General features: G+C 39.3%; 1 protein-coding gene and 2 pseudogenes across 9 annotated transcripts in view; all 3 read left to right on the top strand.

The window, feature by feature from the left end:
* The first annotated feature begins 2,132 nt into the window (after nt 1-2,132).
* Nucleotides 2,133-4,114, top strand: LOC100981512 (THUMP domain-containing protein 1-like; annotated as a pseudogene).
* An 11,850-nt stretch (nt 4,115-15,964) lies between these two features.
* LOC100972344 (60 kDa heat shock protein, mitochondrial-like) lies at nt 15,965-17,985 on the top strand (annotated as a pseudogene).
* Nucleotides 17,986-19,884: 1,899 nt separating this feature from the next.
* N6AMT1 (N-6 adenine-specific DNA methyltransferase 1) overlaps nt 19,885-26,152 on the top strand; it is a 302,573-nt gene continuing 296,305 nt past the window's right edge. For 7 of the 9 annotated variants that reach the window (XR_010111108.1, XR_008622442.2, XR_010111106.1 and 4 more), the window contains exons 1-4: nt 19,885-20,043; nt 22,180-22,266; nt 23,003-23,093; nt 25,312-25,395. Coding sequence is in view for 2 of the 9 variants with exons in the window: in XM_003813179.5 (XP_003813227.1) it covers nt 19,910-20,043; nt 22,180-22,266; nt 23,003-23,093; nt 25,312-25,395 (396 nt within the window). In the remaining 7 variants the exon portion in view is untranslated. The remainder of the gene's footprint in view (nt 20,044-22,179; nt 22,267-23,002; nt 23,094-25,311; nt 25,396-26,152) is intronic. The other 2 variants (XR_010111110.1, XM_008965764.5) reach the window with 1 other exon arrangement.

Here is a 26,152-nt window from a genome sequence, read left to right as displayed (position 1 = left end):
CTCAATGTTCCTACCCCATCTAGCTCATCTGATGCCTGGAGGAATCCTTCTTCACATATTTAAATTTAATGTTAGCATTTCCTTCATTGGCTCATTAACTGCCCTCTGGTGCAGGTTAACCAATGACCCTCAAAGAGGTCTCCAGTTGCTCTGCAAGGGTGATGAGCAATTCTCACCCTGCACTTCAGCCAACAAAAATGTTGTGCCATTTTACAAGCAGCAGAAGTCCCAGAAGGCCACACAGTTCGTGGCCTGATATATGCAGAAGAATAATAAAAAATTTTATGGCTCTGGGGAAACCAATCAATCCCAGGAGTGCCCCAAGGCAGGTAAAGCTGGTGTGTCCTCACTCAGCCTCCTGCCTTGATAGCTTTACCTGAGAACACTTAGACTTGCAGTGCATGGTCTGTAAACATAAAAACAGTCCTGGATTTGAGATAAACACATGCACCAGATTCTGCCTATATGCATTCATAGCTAACTGTATCTTATCTTAGAAATCAGGGGAATTGTTTATTTGAAGCATGAAACCTAAGTTAATGAATGGGATATTTGTGTATTCTTGCAAAGCCAAGAAATATTCTACTGCCCACTGGGAAAAAAACAGGACATGTGCCAATGGAAGTCCAGTTAGGATATTAGCCTCTGATAGCAGCTGACTTCCATCTTATCCAAGCACTCTTTCAAAAGTTTTCCCTACTTTCTGATAACTTTTCTCTCTCTTTTTTTTTTTTTTGAGACTGCATCTCACTCTGTCGCCCAGGATGAAGTGCAGTGGTGTGACTATGGCTCACTCAATCAATCCTCCCACCTCACCTCCTGAGTAGCTGGGACTGCAGGCACCCACCACTACACCCAGCTAATTTTTTTGTATTTTTTTGTAGAGACAGAGTTTTGCCATGTTACCCAGGCTGGTCTCGAATTCCTGGGCTCAAGCGATCCTCCCGGCCCTGATAACCTTTCTGTATATATGCCACAATGATAAGTGTACATGGATTTGTCAAGAAGTGGGGAAACTTTTCAGAGGTTACTATTTCATTAAAACACCGTAAGTGGTCAATACTTACATCAATTAGTAGATGCGGCCCCTAGATGAGTGTGGCAGCCCCTACAAAATAAAGTAAAAAACTGGTGATGGGTGGGGGGAGGGATGATCCAAGTAATTTAAAGAGAAATCCTTCCACTAATAATCATTTATGACACTTATTTACTTATTGAAATTATAAAGTTTGTGCAAATTTTCTGTTTTTCTTTTTCTTTTCTTTTTTTGGAGACAAAGTCTTGCTCTATCTCCCAGGCTAGAGTGCAGTGGCACCATCTCAGCTCACTGAAACCTTTTGTCTCCTGGGCTCAAGTAATCCTCCTACCTCAGCCTCCCAAGTAGTTGGGATTGCAGGCATGCACTACCACACCCAGCTCATTTTTGCAGTTTTAGTAGAGACAGGGTTTCGCCATGTTGGCCAGGCTGGTCTTGAACTGCTCGCCTCTAGCCTCGCCCATCTCAATCTCCCAAAGTGCTAATATTACAGTTGTAAACCACCACGCCCAGCCTAAATTTTCTTAATATATATTTTTTCATGCTGATTGTCAAACCATGAGCCTCATGTCCTAGGTGATATTTAGCATTCGCAAAATGGTATGGAGTGCCCAGAAGGCAAATGTTTTGTCTTTTGCCAAATATACATCACTTTGCTTTGCATATATATATACACACGCCTAATATACATATATGTTTTTTTCCACACTGAACTCTAAGGTGATCGCCACACAAAACATAATTGCTTTCGGATCCTGTTTAGTTTCCTAAGATTTCTTGATCATACAAACATAACTCTGGTCCAGGAAGCTGCACTAGCTAGATGCCTTCATGAAACACTAACAGGATTTCAAAAGAAATTTGTTTCTTCGGAAAGAGAAAGGTGTGTCCATGAAGACTCTGTGAGAAGATAAAAAACACTGAAGTGATTCAAAACTACTCATGGTCTGCAGGTAAAAAGGCATATGTATGCCAAATGTTGAAGCCATCATACTTCTTCTATTCACACCCGTAAACCGTGGAGAAGTTCGCCGGGAGGTGAGGACGCCAACTGCAGTGGAGAAACGTTTCTCTTTCCTCTCAGCTTGCACACATCATGGCGGCTGCTGCCCAGCAGCCTCCTCAGCCTGGCGGCGGGAAGCACAGAGGCAAGGCTCAGTATGTGCTGGTCAAGCGAGCTCGGCACTGCGAATCTGGCGGGCCCAGTCAGCCAGAGCCCGGGCTACGGGCATCCTCATCACCTGCAACATGAACCAGCGCAAGTGTGTGGAGGAGGCTTACACCCTGCTCAACGAATATGGCGATGACATGTATGGGCCAGAAAAGTTTACAGACAAGGATCAGCAGCCCTCTGGAAGTGAGGGAGAAGATGATGATGTGGAGGCTGTCTTGAAGAAAGAAGTTGGTGACATTGAGGCATCTACAGAGATGAGCCTAAGAGGATTCCAGTCAGTGGAAAGTGGAGCAAATAACGTCGCCTTCATCAGGACACTTGGGAAAGAACCTGAGAAACTGGTGCATCATATTCTCCAGGATGAGTACAAAACCAAGAAGACTCAAGTTATTCTACGAATGTTACCCATCTCAGGCACATGCAAAGCTTTTTTAGAAGATATGAAAAAATATGCAGAAACATTTTTGGAACCCTGGTTTAAAGCTCCAAACAAAGGGACATTTCAGATTGTGTACAAATCTTGAAATAGCAGTCATGAGAGGTGAAGCCAGCTGGACTTCCTGGTGGAGTGGGGACTTGGAGAACTCTTCTTATAAGGGGATTGTAAAATGCACCAATCAGTGCTCTGTAGCTAGCAAGAGGTTTGTAAAATGCACCAATCAGCACTCTGTAAAAATGCATCAATCAGTGCTCTGTAGCTAGCATGAGGTTTGTAAAATGGACCAATCAGAGCTCTGTAAAATGGACCAATCAGCCTCTGTAAAATGGACAAATCAGCAGGATTCTAAAAGTAACCAATCACAGGGAGGATTGAGAAAAGGGCATTCTGATAGGGCAGAAATAGGACATGGGCGGGGACAAATAAGGGAATAAAAGCTGGCCACCCCCAACCAGCAGCGGCAACCTGCTTGGTACCCTTACATGCTGTGGAAGCTTTGTTCTTTTGCTCTTCACAACGAATCTTGCTGCTGCTCACTCTTTGGGTCTGTGCCACTTTTAAGGGCTGTAACACTTACCGCGAAGGTCCGGGGCTTCATTCTTTAAGTCAGTGAGACTACGAACCCACTGAAAAGAACCAACTGCAGACACAGTCACATGAATAGAGAAGTTATCAAAAAATTGGCAGGAATAGTGTGCACCCTTAATTCAGAAAATAAAGTGGCTCTCACCAATCCACAGTACACGGTGATAGTAGAAATTATGTTGCCTGAGTGTCCTGAAAGATTACATGTAGTTTAGAAAATAGTTTCCGGCTGGGCGTGGTGGCTCATGCCTGTAATCCCAGCACTTTGGGAGGCCAAGGAGGCAGGCAGATCGTGAGGACAAGAGATCAAGACCATCCTGGCCAACATGGTGAAACCCCATCTCCACTAAAAATACAAAAATTAGCTGGATGTGGTGGTGCGGGCCTGTAGTCCCAGCTATTCGGGAGGAGGCTGAGGCAGGAGAATCGCTTGAACCTGGGGGCGGAGGTTGCAGTGAGCTGAGATGGGGAGATGGTGCCATTGCACTGCAGCCTGGCAACAGAGCATTAGAGAAAAAAAAAAAAGGAAAAAAAAAAAGAAGAAAATTCAATCTCCAGGAGGTGATAAAGAGCTCTAAGAGTCCATCACAGCTTAATTCAAAGCAGAGAAATGGGAAAGAAGGTAAACTGGAAGCTGCTGACAAATCAGATCAAAACAATACAGCAGAAGGGAAAAATAACCAGCAGGTACCAGAGAATACTGAAGAGCTAGGGCAGAAAAGAACGTCTAATCCACAGGTGATAAATGAGGGAGGAGCCAAACCTGAACTTGCAAGTCAAGCCACAGAAGGGTCCAAATCAAATGAAAATGATCTCTCATAGGAGGCCATTTCGTGCTGGAGGTGGGTTTCTCAACTGGGTCTCTATGAGATGTTGCTGGGGTTCCACCTTAAACTGTGACTAAAAACAGTTTTTTATTTGTGTGCTGCGTTATGCTATTCTCGCAGTAGTGAACAATGATTGCACAGCCCTGTTAATCATTTTGTTAGGGAACTTTCAGCCCTTATGGTATTATGTAGAGGCAGACCCATGTGCCACACTATTGCAAAGAGGGGAGGATGGGAGGATGGGAGGAGAGGGGGACGTTGGCCTCTCCCAGGCTCCTCTTATGCGGTGCCAGCTGACTTACTGTAGTGAACTGACTGTAAAGTAGAAAATCAGAGGGGAGTTTTCATTTGAAGGAAGGAGGTTTACATGCCACAGCTCAGCTGTCCCCCTGCCACTTTGTTGTAAACATTGCAAAAGTGTGGATCATGTAGGTTAGAATTGAATTGTTTGGTGAAGTTTTTGTACTTTGTGATTTTCTTGTTTGGTTATGTCTATGTGTATATATACATATATATATATATTTTTCTTTGCTTTTCTTTTTTTTCTTGAGACAGAGTCTTGCTCTGTCGCTCAGGCTGGAGTGCAGTGGCGCGATCTCGGCTCACTGCAAGCTCCGCCTCCTGGGTTCACGCCATTCTCCTGCCTCAGCCTCCCGAGTAGCTGGGACTACAGGCGCCCGCCACCACGCCCGGCTAATTTTTTGCTTTTTTTTTTTTAGTAGAGACGGGGTTTCACCGTGTTGGCCAGGATGGTCTCGATCTGACCTCGTGATCCACCCGCCTCGGCCTCCCAAAGTGCTGGGATTACAGGCGTGAGCCACCACGCCTGGCCTGTTTTTATATTTTATTAACATTTGTGTGTAACAAAGCTGACAGTTCAGTGCTGCAATTTTGGAAGGTAAGATGTGAGAAAGAAGAGAGGCATTTTAGGCACAGAGCTACAGACATTTCTGAAAAGGTTGGTGATGAAGAATTTTGGTCTTCTGAGTATACTTCAGTATTCTAGTACAACAAGGGACACAAAGAAATTCTGTCTTTATAATGAAAGCTACTCCTTAAGGGTTTAATATGGACTCAGTCCAAGCTGTCCTATCCCACTGTGCATTGTCTGTGGCATGCAACTTACAAAACTAAAAATTGTAACTATAAATCACAGCCACTTGACAAGAAAGGATATTCATTATTTTCAAATGGCTTTTGGACTATCAAAACAGTAAGGCTTTTGTTCAAAAATCACGTTTAGTCAAAATGTTTTGAAAGCAAATTATTTAGTAGCAGAACTTATCTCAGGAAAGAAAAATATGCATAGTTGATGAGAATCTAATAACATTAAAATGCTGGGGCAGGATGCAGTACAAAATTGAAAAGACTTTATTCTCAGTAAGTTGATTTACTGATGATATCTCATACGATGCTAAAAAGGTTTTGTGTCATTAACTGAAAAGAAGCAACTTCAGGCCGGGTGCAGTGGCTCACGCCTGTAATCCCAGCAATTTGGGAGGCCGAGGCAGGAGGATCACAAGGTCAAGAGATGGAGACCATCCTGGCCAACATGGTGAAACCCTGTCTCTACTAAAAATACAAAAATTAGCTGGGCGTGGTGGCATGTGCCTGTAGTCGCAGCTACTCGGGAGGCTGAGGCAGGAGAACTGCTTGAACCCAGGAGGCGGAGGTTGCAGTGAGCTGAGATACGCCACCGTGCTCCAGCCTGATGACAGAGCAAGACTCCGTCTCAAAAAAAAGAAAAGCAGCAGCTTCTCTATCCAGGATGATGAGTCAACGGGTTTCACTAATATTTGTCATGCTGTAGCATTTGTAAGATTTGTAAATGATGAAATTCAAAGAAAACTTTTTCTATTGCTAGGAGCCTGCCAAAACAAAGGCCAATATACAATGTTGTGATATCATATCTGATAACCAGAGGTCTGTTATCTACACTCCTGGTGCCCCATCAGTAGTTGTCTCCATAAGTCATTTTGCATCATTAAAAAAAAAAAAGGAAGAAATCCTGATGTTGACGCTATAGCACACTGCTTTCTTCACAGAGATGCTGATATCAAAAACTTGAAGATACAATGACATTCTGAATAATGCTACAAAACTGGTTACCTGTATCAAAGACCCATTTATGCAAAAATGTTAAAAAAATAAAAACACCCAAAACAAAAACCTGGACAAACAGCACATAAACCTCCTGTACCATACAGACATCCAGTGGCTTTTCAGAGGAAGAGTTCTCTACAGGACTTTTGAGTTGAAAGGTGAATTGCCAGAGTACTTACAAGAAAATAGCCAGCTTTTGCTGAATGCTTTGGAAATGAAAAATAGCTACAGAAACTAGCCGATTTAGCAGACGATTTTCATCACATGAACAAATGAACAAGTCTCTGAAAGGTCCTGGAGAAAATTTTTTTTCTTAAAGTGACAAGAGTCTTAGATCAAAAAGGAAACTGATTTGCTACCTTGCCAGGGGAATTATTGAAATGTTTCTGCAGCCACTTGGACTTGAAAATGAAGAGTACAACTCTCAAATCTTGCTATAACCCACCTGGAGGAACCACAAAACACAATTAAGTAGTATTTTCTCTCCTTTTCCCAGCACTAGTATATGACTGTATGGGGAACCCTTTCTCCAAATCTGCTCAGCTTGAAATTTTGTCTCTGAAGGAAGAGAATGAACTCAGCCCTAGTCTGACAGTCCTACATTTCTGTGAAATAAGAGTATTCTTCAACTTAGTGCTCACACTCACACACCATGAGGGTTCCCTGCAGGGGTTTCCTGAATTTGAAAGTTTTTTCAAGGCCTATTTTTGGGTAAAATAATTGAAAAAGGCAGACACCAACAAAGTCTGCAAAGTAAACCATCCAGATTAAGAATATTAAGGAGCTGTAAAGTTAGCTTGTGGAAATGGGCTTATCCTTAAGTTTTAAAAAGTTAGGAAGTAGTAAAAATGTTAGGCTTCCTGCACAAGTGGCTATGTTTATTTAATGGCTAGTGAACATGGGAACATATTTCTATCCTCTTAGCTAGTGGTTCTGTTTGGTAAACCAGACTAGAATGATTTGAGAGGGGCAAAGAGAATAGGCAGGACCTTCCTTCTATAGCTTTACATATTTAGAATATTAATTCTTAATGGCGTTGAAGTTACCTTGAAAGGATTGATAAGAGGTTTATTAATATTATTTAGGGGAATAGGGAGGATAGAATTTTGGTGCCTTCTTTAGCAGACTTGCTCCAAGACAAAGATTCTTTTATTTTGATAGTGCAAGACAAAAGGACTCGGAAAAGAATTGACCATATGCCTACAGAACATACAATTCTGTGGAACGAAGTTGTTTTTACTTTGTGAAAGCTGCCACTCTACGGAAATATTTTGATTTTATAATTTGCTTTTAATTGCCTTTTATCTCTATTTGTATTTGGTAAGGCTTGGTTGTTATACAAGCTGTTCTTTCCCAGCTACAAAATCCTGCGTTCGGTTGTAACCTGAACTCATTAAAAGACTTGTTTTCAGGTTTATCAACTGTTTATTTTCACTGACATTTGAGCATGTTATTTTATAAATAATGAGATTCCAGGGTAGGAGGTAAGTGCTTTTTATTCCCCTTTAGTTTTTTCTTCTAAAAAATTATGTCAGTTAAAAAAAAAACCTGCAGTCTTGTGGTTTAGAAAACTTGTTTAAATCTATAGAGAAAACAATGTTAAACTTTGTATTTTAAAACATGTTTCTCTAAGATTAAACATGGTTTTCAAATGTTATTTTTACTTGTACTTTGCTTTTGGTACAGCCAAATATCAACCTTGTTTTTCATAGTTCCTGATATTTTCAGAAAAATCAAAATAAATTTGTTCCCCGCCCCCCCAAAAAAGATTAGTTTGCCAATGGTCTAGGAAGCTCTAACCTAATCATTCTATTGGTAGCATATTCTATTCTTAACCAGACACACGTGTTAATGAAGCCACAAGGTTTAGGTCTTTCCTAATGGCTTCACCTGGGTGATTTTCATCCCAGCAAGCTGGCTTCTCTTTTTAATTCTGTGTCTTCCCTGTAAGTATTCCTACACTAAAAGGAAAAAATATGTTTTTCATTTTACCAAAAAAAAATTACCTAAATTAAGGTTTTTATAGTAACAATGTCTTCATAGGTATGGACTACTTTTCCTTCCTTTAAAAAAAAAAAGCAACAAAACATCCACAAAGGTCATTTTCACCCACCACAGAAAACCCTACCTCCCGCCATCCAAAAATGCCACCTTTGAGCTGCCAACAGGATTTCTCACTATTCCTTAGGCATTCGTCCAGATATTTTTTTCAAAGTCTGACTTAACTCACCACAATTTAATTTGAGATTTGTAGAGGTCAGACTCCAGCAAAATATGACTACAAAAAATGGAGATGCTAGTTTTAAACTGCATAAATATATATAAATAAATCCATTAACTCAACTGCAGCAGTCTAATGATTAATCAATAATCTATCAATTGACATAAGTAACCTACATTATATTAATTACATCATTACATAGAATTCATCTGTTTAGAGCAACTGTCCAATAGAAATAAAATATGACTTATATATGTAATTTAAGTTTTCCTGTAACAGCATTCATAAAGATAAAACAAGTTAAAATTAAAATTAATAATATATTTTATTTAACCCAATATATCCAAACTAGTATCATTTCAACATGTGATCAATATTTTAAAATTATTGCCAGGCGCAGTGGCTCATACCTGTAATTCCAGCACTTTGGGAGGCTGAGGCAGGTGGATCACTTGAGGTCAGGAGTTTGTATCAGCCTGGGCAACATAGTGAAACCCTGTCTCTACTAAAAACACAAAAATTAGCCAGGCATGGTGGCGCGTGCCTGTAGTCCCAGCTACTTTTGGGAGACTGAGGCAGGAGAATTGCTTAAACCCAGGAGGAGGTTGCAGTGAGCTGACATTGTGTCACTGCACTCCAGCCTGGATGACAGAACAAGATTGTCTCAAAAACGAAACAAAACAAAAATTATCAAGGTATTTTGCACTCTTCTTTACAAAATCCACAGTGTATCTTAGACTTTCTGCACATCTCATTACATTCTAGATACATCTCCAGGGCACAGTAGCTCCAGGTGGGGTGGACAGTGCAGGTCTAGAGGGTGCTGGGTTAAAGGGTTGGACAAACACTGCGTGAACACTACCAGTTCTCCCAGTCTTCAGTGTGCCCATAGATGTCAGAAGGTTAAATTAGTCTCATATTCATTTAGGTTTGTCTCTTTAGAGAATTTGACAACTAGTGTGTAAAGTTTAAATTGCTTTTAAGTTGGTATTAGTTGCACCATGTTAAGAAAATAAAATCAGCGTTGATTTGCTGTATTCTTCTCCTATTGCTACTATAACAAATTATCACAACTTTATTGCCTTAAAACAACACATATTTATTATTTTACAGTTCAGGAGATCAGAAGTCTAAAACAGGTTGGCATGGTTGTGTTCCTTCTGGAGGCTCTTGGGGGATTTCATTTCCTTGCCTTTTCCAGCTTCTAGAGGCGGCCTGCTTTCCTTGGCTCAGGGCCCCTTCGTCCATCTTCAGAACAAAACCAGCAGCATATCATCTTCAAATCTCTCTCTCTCTTTCTCTCTCCTCTGCTCGAACATCATATATCCTACTCTTATTTCTGACTCTCTTCCTTCCTCATAGGAGGAGCCTTCTGATGACATTGAACCCACCTGGTTAATCCAAGACAGTCTCCCCACATCAAGATCCTTAACTTAATCATGTGTGCAAACTCCCTTTTGCCATGTAAAGCATCATATTCACAGGTTCTGGGGATTAGGATGTGAATATCTTTGGAGGACCACGGCAGACAGAATTGTCTACCACAATGAAATAGGCTGATATGCTCAACTCAGATCTACAGGTGAGATTTTATCACAACACATCTAGTTATGACATAGCTATGGCAAAAACTAGCTATGCCCTAGATCAGTAGGCCCCAGCCATTTTAGCACCAAGGACCAGTTTGGTGAAAGACAATTTTTCCATGGCCAGGAGGCAGAGGGGATAGTTTCAGGACAAAACTGTTCCACCTCAAATCATCAGGCATTAATTAAAATCTCATAAGAAGCACACCGCCTACATCCCTCGCATGCGCAGTTCACCATAGGATTTGTGCTCTTATGAGAATCTGACACTGCCGCTGATCTCACAGGAGGCGGAGATCAGGCAGTAATGCTCATTTACCTGCCACTCACCTCCTGCTGTGCAGCCCAGTTACGAACAGGCCACAGACTAATACCAGTCCATGGTCCAGGGGTTCGGGACCCCTGTCCTGGGTAACAATTTGTTTCAATCAGTATTTCATAAAAATAAAAATGTAATGTAATAAATATTAGATGCATGCTTGGCATTTGTGTTTAATAAGTGAATGTGGTGGTTTCTAGAATTTAAATATATAGGCTTAGAGAAAGTCAAGATAGTAGGTATATGAGTTGAATCTGGAAAGAAAGACTCTTCAGCTGTGTATTACCTATTTTTTAAGCTGCTGTTCCAAATTTGCCAGGAAAAATCTTCACCTTCACACTCAAGTAATTAGTACCACATTTAGCATGGAGTATACTTTGTCACAAGAATGTGATAAAATTCTTTTATAAGAATTTACTCTGCTAAATACATGTGATGAAGTAAAAAACATCTTAAATCAACAAATATTTAATAAGAATATTATGAGGAGGGCACAGTGCCCAGTATAAAATATACCATAACTTAAACTATAAATTTAACTTTCTTAAGAACAACGACTACTTTTAAAATTTTCCTTCCTTAGCAAATCAGTGCAAACAAACAAGTAATTTTACTTACAAACTGTTCATGGATTCCACTGGAATACTGCCCTTTAATGCTTTCTCTTCAATTTAATCTTATTTGGAGGTTCCATTTACACACCGAAAGAGAAAATTGAGGCAACAATTCCAATTTTAAAACATGTGTTCCTGAACTGTCTGGACCAACATCTGAGTTTGCACCATCCCTGTGTGCTCAGGCTCCAAGTCTCTTGTCCTTGGGGGATGGACAGATACACCTTGACTTGTGATGGGGTTATGTCACAATAAACTAATCATAAATGGAAAATATCTTAAGTTTAAAATGCATTTAATACACCGAATCTACAGAATATTGTAGCTTAGCCTAACCTTTTTTTTTTTTTGAGACGGAGTCCCGCTCTTTAGCCCAGGCCGGATTGCAGTGGCACACAATCTCGGCTCACTGCAAGCTCCGCCTCCCAGGTTCACGCCATTCTCCTGCCTCAGCCTCCCGAGTAGCTGGGACTACAGGCGCCCGCCACCCCGCCCGGCTAATTTTTTGTATTTTTAGTAGAGACGGGGTTTCACCGTGTTAGCCAAGATGGTCTCGATCTCCTGACCTTGTGATCCACCCGCCTCGGCCTCCCAAAGTGCTGGGATTACAGGCGTGAGCCACCGCGCCCAGCCAGCCTAACCTTCTTGAAACATGCTCAGAATACTTACATTAGCCTACAGATGGGCAACATCATCTAACAACAAAGCCTATTTTATAAAGTGTGGAATATCTCATGTAATTTTTTGAATACTATACTGAAAGTAAAAACCAGGATGACTGTATGGATGCTCCAATTACAGTTTCTACTGAATGCTTTTCACTTTTGCACCATCATAAAGTCAAAAAAGCATTAAGTGGAACCATTGTTAGGTTGGGGACCATTTCTATTCCTCAGCTCATGCTGCAATAACAAAATACCATAGACTGAGTGGCTTAACGACAGACATTTATTTCCACAGTTATGGAGGCTGGAAGTCTTCATGCACCAGCATGGTTGGAGCTAGATCCCTCTTTCTGGCTTGCAGATGGCTGCCTTCTCACTGTGTCCTCATAGTGGCAGAAAGAGACACAGCAAGCTCTCTGATGCCACTTCTTTTAAGAGTATTAATCCCATGGCCTCATGACCTCATCTAAACTTAATTATGTCCCAAAGGCCCCATCTCCAAATACTGTGACATTGGGGGTTAAGACTTCAAAATACGAATTTTACAGGGACGTAATTCAGTCTATAGCATGGAATATGCAGGACCTGGGCAAAAAAGGGCCTCAGGGCGATGGACCTAATCTGGCAAACTGGATCAAACTCAGCCCTTTAGTCATCCTCCAGCTTTCTTGGTGGCTTCTTCCAGATGCCCCAGGCTGTGGGGAGAAGAGTAAGTGGGATTGCTGCTGAAAGCTCATTTCTCAGGTTCTCTAAATATGGGTTCAATGTGCAACCCTCAAAGGGAATTTTCTACCCAAAACTGTAGCTTTGCAGCTAAACAATTATATTCTTGAAATGATGTCTAGGGGACTGAGTTTTCTTAAATAACACCTCTAAGGAGAAACCAAATGCCTAGCTAGCAAGATGACTTTCTTGCCTAATTTTACTTTTTAAGATATTTTTACTTTTCTTGAAATAGAAATAAATAGGGTGAAGTTTTATAAGCCAGGGAAAAGATTCACTTACCAATTCTTGAACTAAATATCACTGAGCTGAAAAGAGAAGTAGATGATGAGTGTGTATATGACAATCACTTTCATGAAAATTCAATTCTAGAAAGACACTAAATTTCATTCATTGTTTGTCTAAAGAGAAAGTGCAAGCATAGAAATTAATGGGCAAGACGGCCAAAAAGTAACTGTTCTAGTGCTTTATTCTGGATAAACGCAGTGTAATTTTGATTCTTGTGAATTTCAATAAAGCATGATTTAATACTACAGCAAGGGTGCCATTAAAATGTGGGTATTAACTTTCCAATAATTTCTAGAAATTGAAATGGAATCTATTTGGCAATAACATGACATTTTGACACCAATGAAAATATTTTATGTAGTTATGTAAGTGATAAAAATAAATGCTATAAAAATGTATCCAGAAGGACTTATAACTAGGAAAAACAATCATAATTACAAGATTTTGTGAAGTGTGCAGCAGCCAAAGACAACTTTAGACCAGCTGGAGGTGATGAGGTCATTTCTGGTCCTAAGTTCATAGAATCTGACCACCTGTAGATATTTTTTTTAAAGCACTTAAAAGAATTAATTTTCCAAATATGGAGAAGCTGAGAGAGTCTCCCTCTTTTACGTGACTTTCTATTGTGCCAATGTAATGGAATCAAATACACACTTCAGCTTTTTAAGCAGCTGTTCCTATGGTGCAGGAGTAAATGTGTAAACTCTACCAGTACCAGCTGGAAAAAAAGAACATGAATCTATTATTTCCGAATGTATTATGAAGCCTAGATTTTGTTTCCAGGATAGAATGTGTCCAAAGCAACCAAATTAAGAGGAGGATTGTGAAATTATTCAGTGGATAAGGAACCATGTTGACATTTCAACTGGTTCAAACAAAGCTATATGGGCAGGTAACCATGCCTCTTGTTGCATGAACTGTGCAGAGTCCACCACAATATTGAAGAGATTCTTTTTACTATTTTTAACTGAGATCATTACAGCACAAGACTCTTAACCACAGTAACGCCAAAAGAATAAGAAGCAATTTTATCAAGTATATGTCTTTTTCAACTCGAACATTACTGATCTCTAATTTCATAATGTCTACTGAGGATTTCTAAGGCAAATAATAATAACTACGATGATAGTAATAACAATAGAAGATATTTCACTAAAACATGCATATCTTTTGACTCTACTTTTAAATATAATCTTAATAAAATTATATTTCTAAGTATTACCAAATAAGGACAAAAGAAGTTTTAGTGTATCATAGTGTTTTTCAAAATAAAATTTATCTTTCAGAGAAGTTTTAGGTTCACAGCAAAATTGAGTACAAAGTAGAGGGTGTTCCCATCTATACTCTGCACCCCCTGACACACACACATAGCCTCCCCGACTATCAGCCTCATACAAGAGAGTGGTACATTTGTTACAATCAAGAAACCTACATTTATACACGTTTATGACCCCAAATCCATAGCTTACATTAGAGTTCATTCTTGATGTTGTATATTCTATGGCTTTGGACAAATGTATAATGACATGTATCCACCATTATAGTATCATAAACAATAGTTTCACTGTTCTAAAAAATCCTCTATGTTCCGTCTACTTATCTTTCACTCCTCCTTAACCCCTGGCGAGTACTGTTCTTTTTACTACCTCTATAGTTTTGTGTTTTGCAGAATGTCATATAGTTAGAATCATACAGTATATAGCCTTTTAAGATTGGCTTCTTTCACTTAGCAATATGCATTTAAGTTTTCCCCATGTCTTTTCATGGCTTGATAGTTCATTTCATTTTAGTTTTGAATAATATTCTGTTTTCTGGATGTACCACAGTTTATTTACCCATTCACCTAGAGAAAGACATCTTGATTGCTTCTAAATTTTGGCAACTATGAACAAAGCTGTTATAAATATCAGTGTGCAGGTTTTTGTGTAGACACAGGTTTTCAACTCATTTGAGTAAATACCAAAGAGCACTATTGTTGGAGTGTATGGTAAAAGTATGTTTAGTTTTGTAAGAAATTGCCCAGCTGTCTTCCAAAGTAGCTGTACCATTTTGCATTCCCACCAGCAATGAATGAAAGTTCCTATTGTTGCACATTCTCTTCAGCATTTGTTGTCAGTGTTTTAGATTTTGGCCATTATAATAAGTGTGTAACAGTATCTCATTGTGGCTTTAATTTGCAATTTCCTAATGCCATATCATTTTCAGGATCCTTACACATGCATATTTGCCGTCCACATGTCTTCTTTGGTGAGGTGTCTGTCCAGGTCTTTTCTTTTTGGTGAGGTGTCTGTCCAGGTTGTTCCTTTTCTTATTCTTGAGTTCTAATACTCTGCATATTTTGGATAGCTGTCCTTTATCAGATATGTCTTTTGCAAATATTTTCTCCTACTCTGTATCATAGTGTTTTAAGTGTTGGTCAACCTTGAGGCTTTATAGCAACAAAAAACAGTTTGAACAAATTATATGGTTCTAAAGCTTTAGAACCATTCTTGAAGATGCATTTAAAATGATCTATTGGCTGGGTGCAATGGCTCACGTCTGTAATGCTAGCACCTTTGGAGGCCAAGACGGGAGAATTGCTTGAGCCCAGGAGTTTGAAATCAGCCTGGGCAACATAGAGAGACTCCATCTCTACAAAAAAATTAAAAATTAACCAGGTGCAGTGGCACGTGCGGTAGTCCCAGCTACTTGAGAAGCTGAGATGGGAGGATTGCTTGAGCCCAGGAGGTCAAGGCTGGAGCGAGCCATGATGGCACCACTGCACTCCAGCCTAGGTGACAGAATGAGACCCTGTCTCAAAAGAAAAAATAAAAATAATGAAAAAAATTATCTATCTTAGATTATTATTTCACTAACTACTGTGAAAGTTGTCAGAATCAAAATGGAGTCACTAATGTTAAAACACACACACACACACACACAAACCTGACACACCAAAACCAGACAAGGACACAATAAAAAAAGAAAACTACAAGCCAATATCCTTGATGAACATAGATGCAAAAATCCTCAATGCAATATTAGCAAACTGAGTGCAACAACACATTAAAAAGGTCATTCACCATGATCAAGTGGGATTCATCCCAGGGATACAAGGATGGTTCAGCATGTACAAATCAATAACAAGTGTGATACATCATGTCAACAGAACCAAGAACAAAAGCCATGTAATCATTTCAATAGATGCTGAAAAAGCATTCAATAAAATTCAGTGTTCCTTTATGATAAAAATGTTGAACATGTTGTGGGTAAAAAAATACACGCAAACTGGGTATATATGACAAATCCACAGCTAACATCATACTCAATGAGGAAAAGCTGAAAGCCTTTCTTTTAAGAATTAGAACAAGCCCCCTCACTCATCACCGACAGCCTGCGGTCAGCATGCGCAAACCCTGCCACTGCTCCGCAGAAATGATTCAATTACCCGCAGTCTTAAGTCAGATGACACCAGTGTCGAGGGTCCTGGCTCCTCATCTCACTCGGGTTTATGCCAAAGATGTACAATTTTTGGTGCAGATGCCTGAGTCTTAATGCTTCAAGGTGTAGACCTTTTACTCACTGCTGTAGCCATTACAATGGGGCCAAAGGGAAAAACAGTGATTACTGAGCAGAACTGGGGAAGTCCCAAAGTAACAAAAGATGGTGTGACTGTTGCAAGGTCCATTGACTTAAAGGATAAGTATAAAAATATTGCAGCTAAACTTGTTCAAGATGTTGCCAATAACACAGATGAAGAGGCTGGGGATGGCACTACCGCTGCTACTGTTGCCAAGGAAGTCTTCAAGAAGTTTAGCAAAGGTGCTAATCCAGTGGAAATCAAGAGAAGTGTGATGTTAGCTGTTGATGCTGTAATTGCTGAACTTAAAAAGCAGTCTAAACCTGTGACCACCCCTGAGGAAATTGCTCAGGTTGCTACAATTTCTGCAAATGGAAACAAAGAAATTGGCAACCTAATTTCTGATGCAATGAAAAAGGTCAGAAGAGAGGGTTTCACCACAGTAAAGATGGAAAAACACTACCGATGAATTAGAAATTATTGAAGGTATGAGGCCAGGTGTGGTGGCTCACGCCTATAATCCCAGCACTTTGGGAGGCGGAGGTGGGCAGATCACGAGGTCGGGAGATTGAGACCATCCTGGCTAACACGGTCAAACCCCGTCTCTACTAAAAATACAAAAAATTAGCCGGGTGTGGTGGCATGCACCTGTAGTCCCAGCTACTCAGGAGGCTGAGGCAGGAGAATTGCTTGAACCCAGGAGGTGGAGGTTGCAGTGAGTCGAGATTGTGCCACTGCACTCCAGCCTGGGTGACAGAGTGAGACTCCATCTAAAAAAAAGAAAAAAAAAAAAAAGAAATTATTGAAGGCATGAAAGTTTGAGGATATATTTCCATACTTTATTAATACATCAAAAGGTCAGAAATGTGAATTCCAAGAAAATTTCTAGTGTCCAGTCCATTGTACCTGATCTTGAAATTGCCAATGCTCACCGTAAGCTTTTGGTCATAATTGCTGAAAATGTTGATGGAGAAACTCTAAGTACACTCATTTTGAATAGGCGAAAACTTGGTCTTCAGGTTGTAGCAGTCAAAGCTCCAGGGTTTGGTGACAATAGAAAGAACCACCTTAAAGGTATGACAATTGCTACTGGTGGTGCAGTGTTTGGAGAAGAGGAGTTGACCTCAAATCTTGAAGATGTTCAGCCTCATGACTTAGGAGAAGTTGGAGAGGTCACTGTGATCAAAGATGATGCTATGCTCTTAAAAGGAAAAGGTGACAAGGCTCAAATTAAAAAACATATTCAAGAAATCATTGAGCAGTTGGATGTCACAACTAGTGAATATGAAAAGGAAAAACTGAATGAACAGCTGGCAAAACTTTCAGATGGAGTAGCTGTGCTGAAGGTTAGTGGGACAAGTCATGTTGAAGTGAATGAAAAGAAAAACAGAGTTACAGATGCCCTTAATGCTGTAAGAGCTGCTGTTGAAGAAGGCATTGTTCTGGGAGGGGGTTGTACCCTACTTCGATGAATTGGTGCCTTGGACTCATTGACTCCAGCTAATGAAGATCAAAAAATTGGTACAGAAACTACTAAGAGAACACTCAAAATTCCTGCAATGACTATTGCTAAAAATGCGGGTGTTGAAGGATCTTTGATAGTCCAGAAAATTATGCAGTTCCTGAGAAGCTGGTTGTGATGCCACGGTCAGATTTTGTGAATATGGTGGAAAAAGAATTATTGACACAACAAAGGTTGTGAGAAGTGCTTTACTGGATGCTGCTGGGGTGGCCTGTTAACTACAGCAGAAGTTGTAGTCACAGAAATTCCTAAAAAAAAGAGAAGGACCCTGTATTGGGTGCAATGGGTGGAACGGGAGGTGTTATGGGAAATGGCAAGTTCTAATGATTAGAATAGCGTTTTACTTTAATTAATGAACTGTGGCAGGAAGCCCAAGGCAGTGTTCCTCACCAATAACTTCAGAGAAGTCAGTTGGAGAAAACGACTGAAGAAAAGGCTAGCAGATGTTTAGGAAATCACTATAACAATCAGTTACTGGTTTCAAGTGACAAAATATATAATGTTTTACTGCTGTCACTGTCCATGCCTACAGATAATTTATTTTGTATTTTTGGATAAAAAGACATTTGTATATAGCACCTATGGTTCCAGTTCCAGCTACTCAGGAGGCTGAGGGAGGAGGATTGCTTGAACCCAGGAGATCAAGTACAACTCTTTCTATATATATATATATTTCATATTTTTACATAATAAAATTCTATATGGCAGTTAAGAGGAGTAACCTAACCATATATTAAAACATAAATCTCATATAATGTTGACTGAAAAAGAAATTTGAAAAATATGTCCAACCTAGTACCAGTTATGTAAATTTTAAAATACACCGTATGTTGCTTATAAAGATATGAATGTTTATAAACGTATAAATGCAAGATCCATGTTTTTACATGGATTAGATGGACATACACTAAATCCATAAGTGCCTTGGAGAGAATGTTACACAATTAAACTGAAGGCAAGTAGAGAAAGAACATCCATCTTATTTGTAATATTTTAGTTCTTGTATTTAAAAAATATTTTAAGGAAACATGAGAAAATACTGTCATTTCTGGGTTTAAAACTTGGGGTTTTGAAATTTGTAACCCAGCCGGGTGCGTTAAAGGCTCACACCTGTAGTCTCAGCACTTTGAGAGCCCAAGGCGGGTGGATCACCTGAAGTCAGCAGTTTGAGACCAGCCTGGCCAACATGGGGAAAATCCGTCTCTACTAAAAATACAACAATTAGGCAGCCGTGGCTGCAGGCGCCTGTAATCCCGGCTACTCCGGAGGCTGAGGCAGGAGAACCGCTTGAACCTGGGAGGCAGAGGTTGCAGTGAGCCCAGCTCACGCCACTGCACTCCAGCCTGGGGGATACAGCGAGACTCTGTCTCCAAAAAAAAACAAAAACAAAAACAAAAACAAAAACAAAAACATAAGTAGAAATAAAATAAAATAAAATTTGTAACTCAAATACTTTTCTGTATTTTTATTTCTTAAATTTAAAAAACGAGCTGTAAAAATGTTTCATTGCGAAACAAATTTCAGAAATTGACTCAAAAAGAATGCAAATACTTGAATACTCTAATAACTTATAGATGTTCCAAAACATCAAAGATCCATTCACTCAAAAAGGCACCAAGCCCAGCCAGTTTTAAGGCTTTCTACCTAATGTTCCAGAAACAGTGTCCTAACTCACATAACGAGGGTAGCGTAATCTTGGTAAAAAAACGGAGCCAGATTATTAGCCTCCCCAATTCAGCAGTGTATTAAACCGCATCATCTTGCTTAAGGTTTATAAAAAGAGTGCATTCATGATTCATCAGGAAGGCAATTTATAAAGTACAGTAAAAAAACGAGAAAAGTCTTCATCTTTATAGCGTAAAGCTTAAAGTTCAGCTGACAAAAAAACAGTAAAATTCATTATGTATTTTGTCAAATCCTTGCAAACTAGGAATAAAACAGAATTTCCAAATATCATTAGAATGAAGGAAGAACATTCACCTTAGTCAAAAACAACTCAGAATGCCCACTATCAGGTTCTAGTTCACAGAATAAAATTTAAATGTTCCAAAGAAGAAAGCAAATGTCAATAGTCACGGATTATACAACTGTCTACTTAGCAATTTCAAGGAGAGCCACTGACAAATTTAGAATTAAGACCCAACAACAACAACACACTGGTCGCCCTGAACTCCAGCCCCACTCCTAGGCCTGCGCTTGAGGGCACGCGCATGCGCACGCGCATGCGCAGGGAACGCAGTGAAGGACTATGGCGGGGCAGAGCTTTGCTACGCCGTTCCACGGGCACGTGGGCCGCGGCGCCTTCAGCGACGTGTACGAGCCCGCGGAGGACACGTTTCTGCTTTTGGACGCGCTCGAGGCAGCGGCTGCCGAGCTGGCAAGGTGCGAGGAGGGGAGGGGCTCTGACGGGAAAGGGTTGCGGCGTTCTGAAGAAGTGCGGTGGAGGAGGGCCGGAACGGTGACTATCACCGCCCTGAATCGGAGGAGGCGGGCCCACTTGCAGATGATTGACAGCCAGGACGCCGTAATTGAGAATTTTCCTGTAGCTGCAAGTAATGAGTGTGCCGGGGACGCATCTCCTTTGCCAGGGGGCTGCTCTGTCTCATGAGTTCCCTGACTGCTTACCATGCAAAGGCGTATCTTTTCCTGTCGCCTGTTAATCTGAAGAACACATGTCCCTGAGAGAAGCGATAGTATAACACATTTGGAAACAAAATATTCCAGAAACATTGCTTATTAATATTTTTAAAGTATTACATATTAAAATTGCATGGTATTATTTGATTTACTTAGCATATAGAAAGCACCCTTAACAAACATGAAAGAAAGTTGTGTTACTGGAGTGGGGAAATATTTTTAAACCCACTGAATAGCATACTCTAGCACCAGCCAGTCCTCACATGTGGCTACAGAGCGCTTGAAATGTGGCTAGTGCTATTGAGGAACTGAATTTTTCATTTAATTGTTACCAAAAAAAAGTTACATGCAGCTAGCAGACAATAGTCTACCCTAGCACTTTATTTAAATGGATTTGTTGAAGTGATCGCCATCAATTTTAAATTAATAGCAGAAAGAATGAATACTGACATTGTGATTTTTAAATGTAAGGAATTTGGGTTGTTAGATTTGTTTGAAGATAAGATGAACTGGGTTTTCTCAGGATGGAACAAACAGCTTTCAGGTTTCAAAGATCTATATTGTATTTATTTATCCCTCTTAAACTTGGTCATATTTCTCCAGTATAAAATGTCCCAGCTCTTATTAAACTAGTCTTTCATTGTAGATGATGGAACTTTTGGATTTACTGGAATATACAGTGGAACAGTACTGTTTTATAACTTGTCTTTTCTTCTCAAGATAGCCTAGAAAGATTTACAAGCACAAATTGCACTGCAAAGTATGCTGTAAAAGGAGCTGATTTTGTTATAAAGTCTTGGGTTATTTCTAGTTTGGAATTCTAATTATTTATGAGACCATGATAGTTATTTTCAAAGAGAAGCCACCTGGTGAGATTCTCAGACCTTACTACCACCTAATAAAGACTTGTCTGATGTGTAGACTGGTTCCAAAAGTTTAAAACCTCTGGAGCTTGTCACTGGGTAGTTGTTTTGGGAGTTCAGTGCTAAAAATTTCCCTAAATGCCATCAAGCTGATCTTTGTAATGGGGATGATTTATGCTTTTGATGCATGTATAACATTATAGAGGGCTGGCACTGTGGTTTGTGCCTATAGTCCTAACTACTTGGGAGGCTGAGGCGGGAGGATCACTTGAGCAAGCCCAGGATAAGGCTGCAGTGAGCTGTGATGGCACCACTGCACTCTAGCCTAGGTGACAGAGCAAGAGCCTGTCTCTAAAAAAGAAGCAACTTCCAAGATTATAGGCAAGAAAATAAATTTAATGGAAAGGTAAAGTACAGTAGAATGAAGATTTTATAGTTAACAGCATTCTAAGATGGTTAACATTCAAAGATCAGATACTATTTTCCCAATTAGCATATAGCTGTCCAGAAAAAGAATTTTTGTCCTGCTCTATTATTGGGGGACCTTTTAATTCTCTAGGATATACTGATGGCTCTATGAATGTTAGGTATTAAAAATGATAGAGGAACTTTTTTCAAAAATAAATTTTGTAATAATACGAACTTTATTTTAGGAAATACTAAGCTAGTAGTTCCTTGTGCGAAGGAATGTTGTCTTTCACATTAAAATTTCCAACCCTCGATTAACATTTTTCCATACTTTTTAATGTAATGGTTTGTTGAAATTAACTGAAAGCCATGTTTGGTAATAGATAACTTTTATGGACTTATATTACGTACCCAAAATATTAGTAATTTTGAGTTATGCAATATTAAGTACAAAGTAGTTGTCAGAAATTATAAATTTCTGTTTTCATATATTTGCAGGTGAGTGATGGTGCTAGAGAAATATATATGCTAGAAATAACACTAGCATGAGAGTTTTCTGTGAAGAGTATTTTGATTCTACTATACTAATATTTATTTATTTTTTTTTTAGAGTGGAAATATGCCTGGAAGTAGGGTCAGGGTCTGGTGTAGTATCTGCATTCCTAGCCTCTATGATAGGCCCTCAGGCTTTGTACATGTAAGTATATCATATTCATCTAGATCTTCCACTGACAGGTTAAGTATGATAACTCTAATGAAATAATTTTTAAATAGACAGTATGTATCTTATAGTATTTAAGCACAGCAAAAACTCAGATTACAAACTATGCTTCCCTAAAAATTATTCATGTTCAAACTGCTCCATCATACTACGTAATTGTAGAAGCAGCATAATTTTAGATCATCTCTAAATTTGATTTCTTAGCTAAATAATTTGATATCATAAGACATTTAAAGTTGCTTAAATTTATGGAAGATTGGGAATGTAGAAAAGTGTAAAGAAGAAAATTAAAATCACCTACAAATTTTACCATACATGGTCCAACTGTGTTTCCTTCTGTTTTTTTTTCATTTCCTGTGTTTTTAATTTAATTTTGTCTCATAAACATTTTCCTATCAAAAATTCCTTTTAAATTTCATTTTTGGTGGCTGCATAGTACTCCTTCATTGGATGTATAATTTCATAAATTCCTTCAGATGTCTGTGCATGTATGTGTATTCTTCTACTCTTGGACATTGTATCAATATAACAGTCTTTTTCATCAACAGAACAAATCCTTGTTCTCTTTTTCTTTGCCATTATTGAATACATTCTAATTTTTTTTTTTCTAAATCTGTTCTGTGTAGAATTAATGGAACATACCTTGATATTACTCAGTAACAGATTTGCCTTATGGACATAGGATATAGTTTCCTTCCATTTCTGTTTATAGGTGCACTGATATCAACCCTGAGGCAGCAGCTTGTACCCTGGAGACAGCACGCTGTAACAAAGTTCACATTCAACCAGTTATTACAGATTTGGTAAGATAATCTTTGTCCAGTAATAATTTTCTTTTCAAATAAAGTTAAGATGCTTTAGGTCAAAGAAACTTTGGCAAGTAATTAACTTTTGACCCACTAAGCAGTATACCGTGTACAAAGTAAATTCTTTGTTGATGTAATCCACCTTTTCCACAATTCAGGCCTCTTTCAGTCAGAAGTGATAGTGAACCCAGTTCAAACTGGCTTAAATTTAAAAAGTTAGTCCGGGTGCAAAGGCTCACGCCTTTAATCCCAGTACTCTGGGATGCTGAGGTGGGATGATTGCTTGAGCCCAGGAGTTCAAGACCAGCTTGTACAATATAGTGAGAACTCGTCTCTACAAAAAATAAAAATTAAAAAAATAGCTGGACATGGTTGTGCGCACCTGTCGTGCCAGCTACTTGGGAGGCTGAGGTGGGAGGATCACTTGACCCTGGGAGGTTGAGGCTGCCTTGAGCCATGATCGTGCCATTGCACTCCAGCCTGTGGAACAAAACAAGGCCCTGTCTCAAAAAAAAAAAAAAAAAAAAAAAAAAAAAAAAAAATTGATGGCTTCAGCACAGCTACTTCCAGGAACTCTAAGAATGCTATAGACATCTTTTTCTTATCTCTGAACTTCTCTCTGGTGGCTCTATTCCTAGGCAGTCTTCCCTTCATGGTAACAAGATGTTTGCATATCTGTATCTTATTTCTCAACACCTTCCCAAGGAAAGAGGCCCTTTCTATTCAGTTACTCTAGAAGAGGCCCCAGAATGAGTATTATCTGGATCAACTTGGGTTATGTGCCTATCTCTCAACCTTTTGCTGTGGCCAAAGGAGATTTGAATGTGGAGATGATTGGCTTCAAACTGGCTCATGGTTCCATCCCAGGAGCTGGATTGGGATAAACCCTACTCAGGCCACTTAGATTGAGAATGATGGGAGGTAGAGCTTCCCTAACAAAAGTCAAGGAAATTAAGTCAGAAGAAAGGGGCAGTGGGTCCTCAGTAGGTAAAAACAACAAATGACAACTGCACAACCATTGTTTTAAGAAGTTAACAGCACACATTTTCAAGTGGCAGTTTTAAATTTGTAAGTTTTTAATTTATATATGTCAAATACCTTTTTATAGGCAAAAATAATAATAGCATGCACCAGGTAGACATATGAAATGCAAAATACTTCTGTGCTCCTTAACCTGCACTTTTCTTACAATGATGAGGGTAGGTAGCTTTCCTGGTTTTTTTTTTTTTTTTTTTCATAAATGATTTTGTAGCTTAGAAGGAATTAAGCCAAAGAGATAAGAAATTATTTTCATATTATTAGAAGTTGTTACTGCTAATAAAAGCTAGAGTATCAAGAAAGGTACTCCAGTGATTTACATGAGATCAACGTGGTGATTTTTTTTTTATTTAAAAAATTTCTTTCTTTCTTTCTTTTTTTTTTTTTGAGACAGAGTCTCACTCTGTCGCCCAGGCTGGAGTGTAGTGGCGCAATCTTGGCTCACTGCAGACTCCGCCTTCTGGGATCAAGCAATTATCCTGCCTCAGCCTCCCTAGTAGCTGGGATTACAGGCACCCACCACTGTGCCCGACTAGTTTTTGTATTTTTAGTAGAGGCTGGGTTTCATCATGTTGGCCATGGCTTGGCGAGGCTGGTCTCGAACTCCTGAGCTCAGATGATCCGCCCGCCTCGGCCTCCTAAAGTGCTGGGATTACAGGCATGAGCCAGTGTGCCTGGCCTAAAAATTTCTTTAATGTTTCCATAATTAGTATTAAGTAAGTGTTTTTGATAGAATGGTGAAACACCAGAGATAGAAGAGACTACAGAACAGTATTCAGTAAATAATGGTAGGTATCTGTACAGATATCGGAAAAATTGTGAAAATGTTAGCATATATAGTTGTAAACTTATATCCAAGTCTATACAGATTATACAGAATTAGAGTTTGCTTTCTTATTTCATTTTCTAAAAGTGAACCCAGAATATAAATATATGTGCTGTTGAGGAGTATAGGCTTTTTAATATTCATTCTGATAGTTTAATTTCCTTATTTTTATTTAATTGCATGTATTATTTTTCTGAATGAAAACATAAAAATACTTCATTTCTCTCTACAAGTGTAGCCCGTAACACATTATTTTCCCAAAAACATGGGAGATTATTTTTAAAGATTGATTTGTCAGTTATTTAATTCAGAGTTTAATGTAAAATTCTTACTGTTGTTGAATACATTTAGGTCAAAGGCTTGCTACCAAGATTGACGGAAAAAGTTGATCTTCTGGTGTTTAATCCCCCCTATGTAGTGACTCCACCTCAAGAGGTAAAACATACAACAAAATTTAATTATTAATATTTTCAATTATTTTGTTCGTAAAATCAAATGAATGTCATCCTATGACATCAGTCAGCTGCTGCTATCACAGACTACTCTGATTGTACTCCTAATTGTCAGTAATTGAGTCCTATTAAAAGACCTAGGAAAGGAACCTTAAATGATGGAAATACAAACTGTGACACATATCTGTCCTTAAAAATCACATTCATATCAGGCCATGGTATTTATATTCATATATTCAAATATAAATGTACATATATATTACATATATCCTTTATCATGAATAAAAAATTTGCAAAACAAAAGGTTTTAACCGACCGGGTGCAATGGCCCACGCCTGTAATCCTGTACTTTGGGAGGCCGAGGCGGCAGATTACCTGAGGTCAAGGGTTCAAGACCAGCCTGGCCAACATGGTGAAACCCCATCTCTACTGAAAATACAAAAATTAGCTGGGCCTGGTGGCACACACCTGTAATCCCAGCTATTTGGAGACTGAGGCAGGAGAATGGCGTTAACCTGGGAGGCGGAGCTTGCAGTGAGCTGAGATCAAGCCACTGCACTCCACCCTGGACGATAGTGCGAGACTCTGTCTCAAAAAAAAATTAGCCAGGCATGGTGGCTTGTGCCTGTAGTCCTAGATACTTGGGAAGCTGAAGTGGGAGGATCACCTGAGCCCACAAGGTGGAAGCTGCAGTGAGCCATGATTACACCACTGTACTCCAGTCTAGGTGACAGAGCAAG

This window comes from Pan paniscus, chromosome 22 (genome assembly GCF_029289425.2).
Source record: "Pan paniscus chromosome 22, NHGRI_mPanPan1-v2.0_pri, whole genome shotgun sequence".
Lineage (NCBI taxonomy): Eukaryota > Metazoa > Chordata > Mammalia > Primates > Hominidae > Pan > Pan paniscus.
This window is presented reverse-complemented; position numbering and strand designations above follow the sequence as displayed.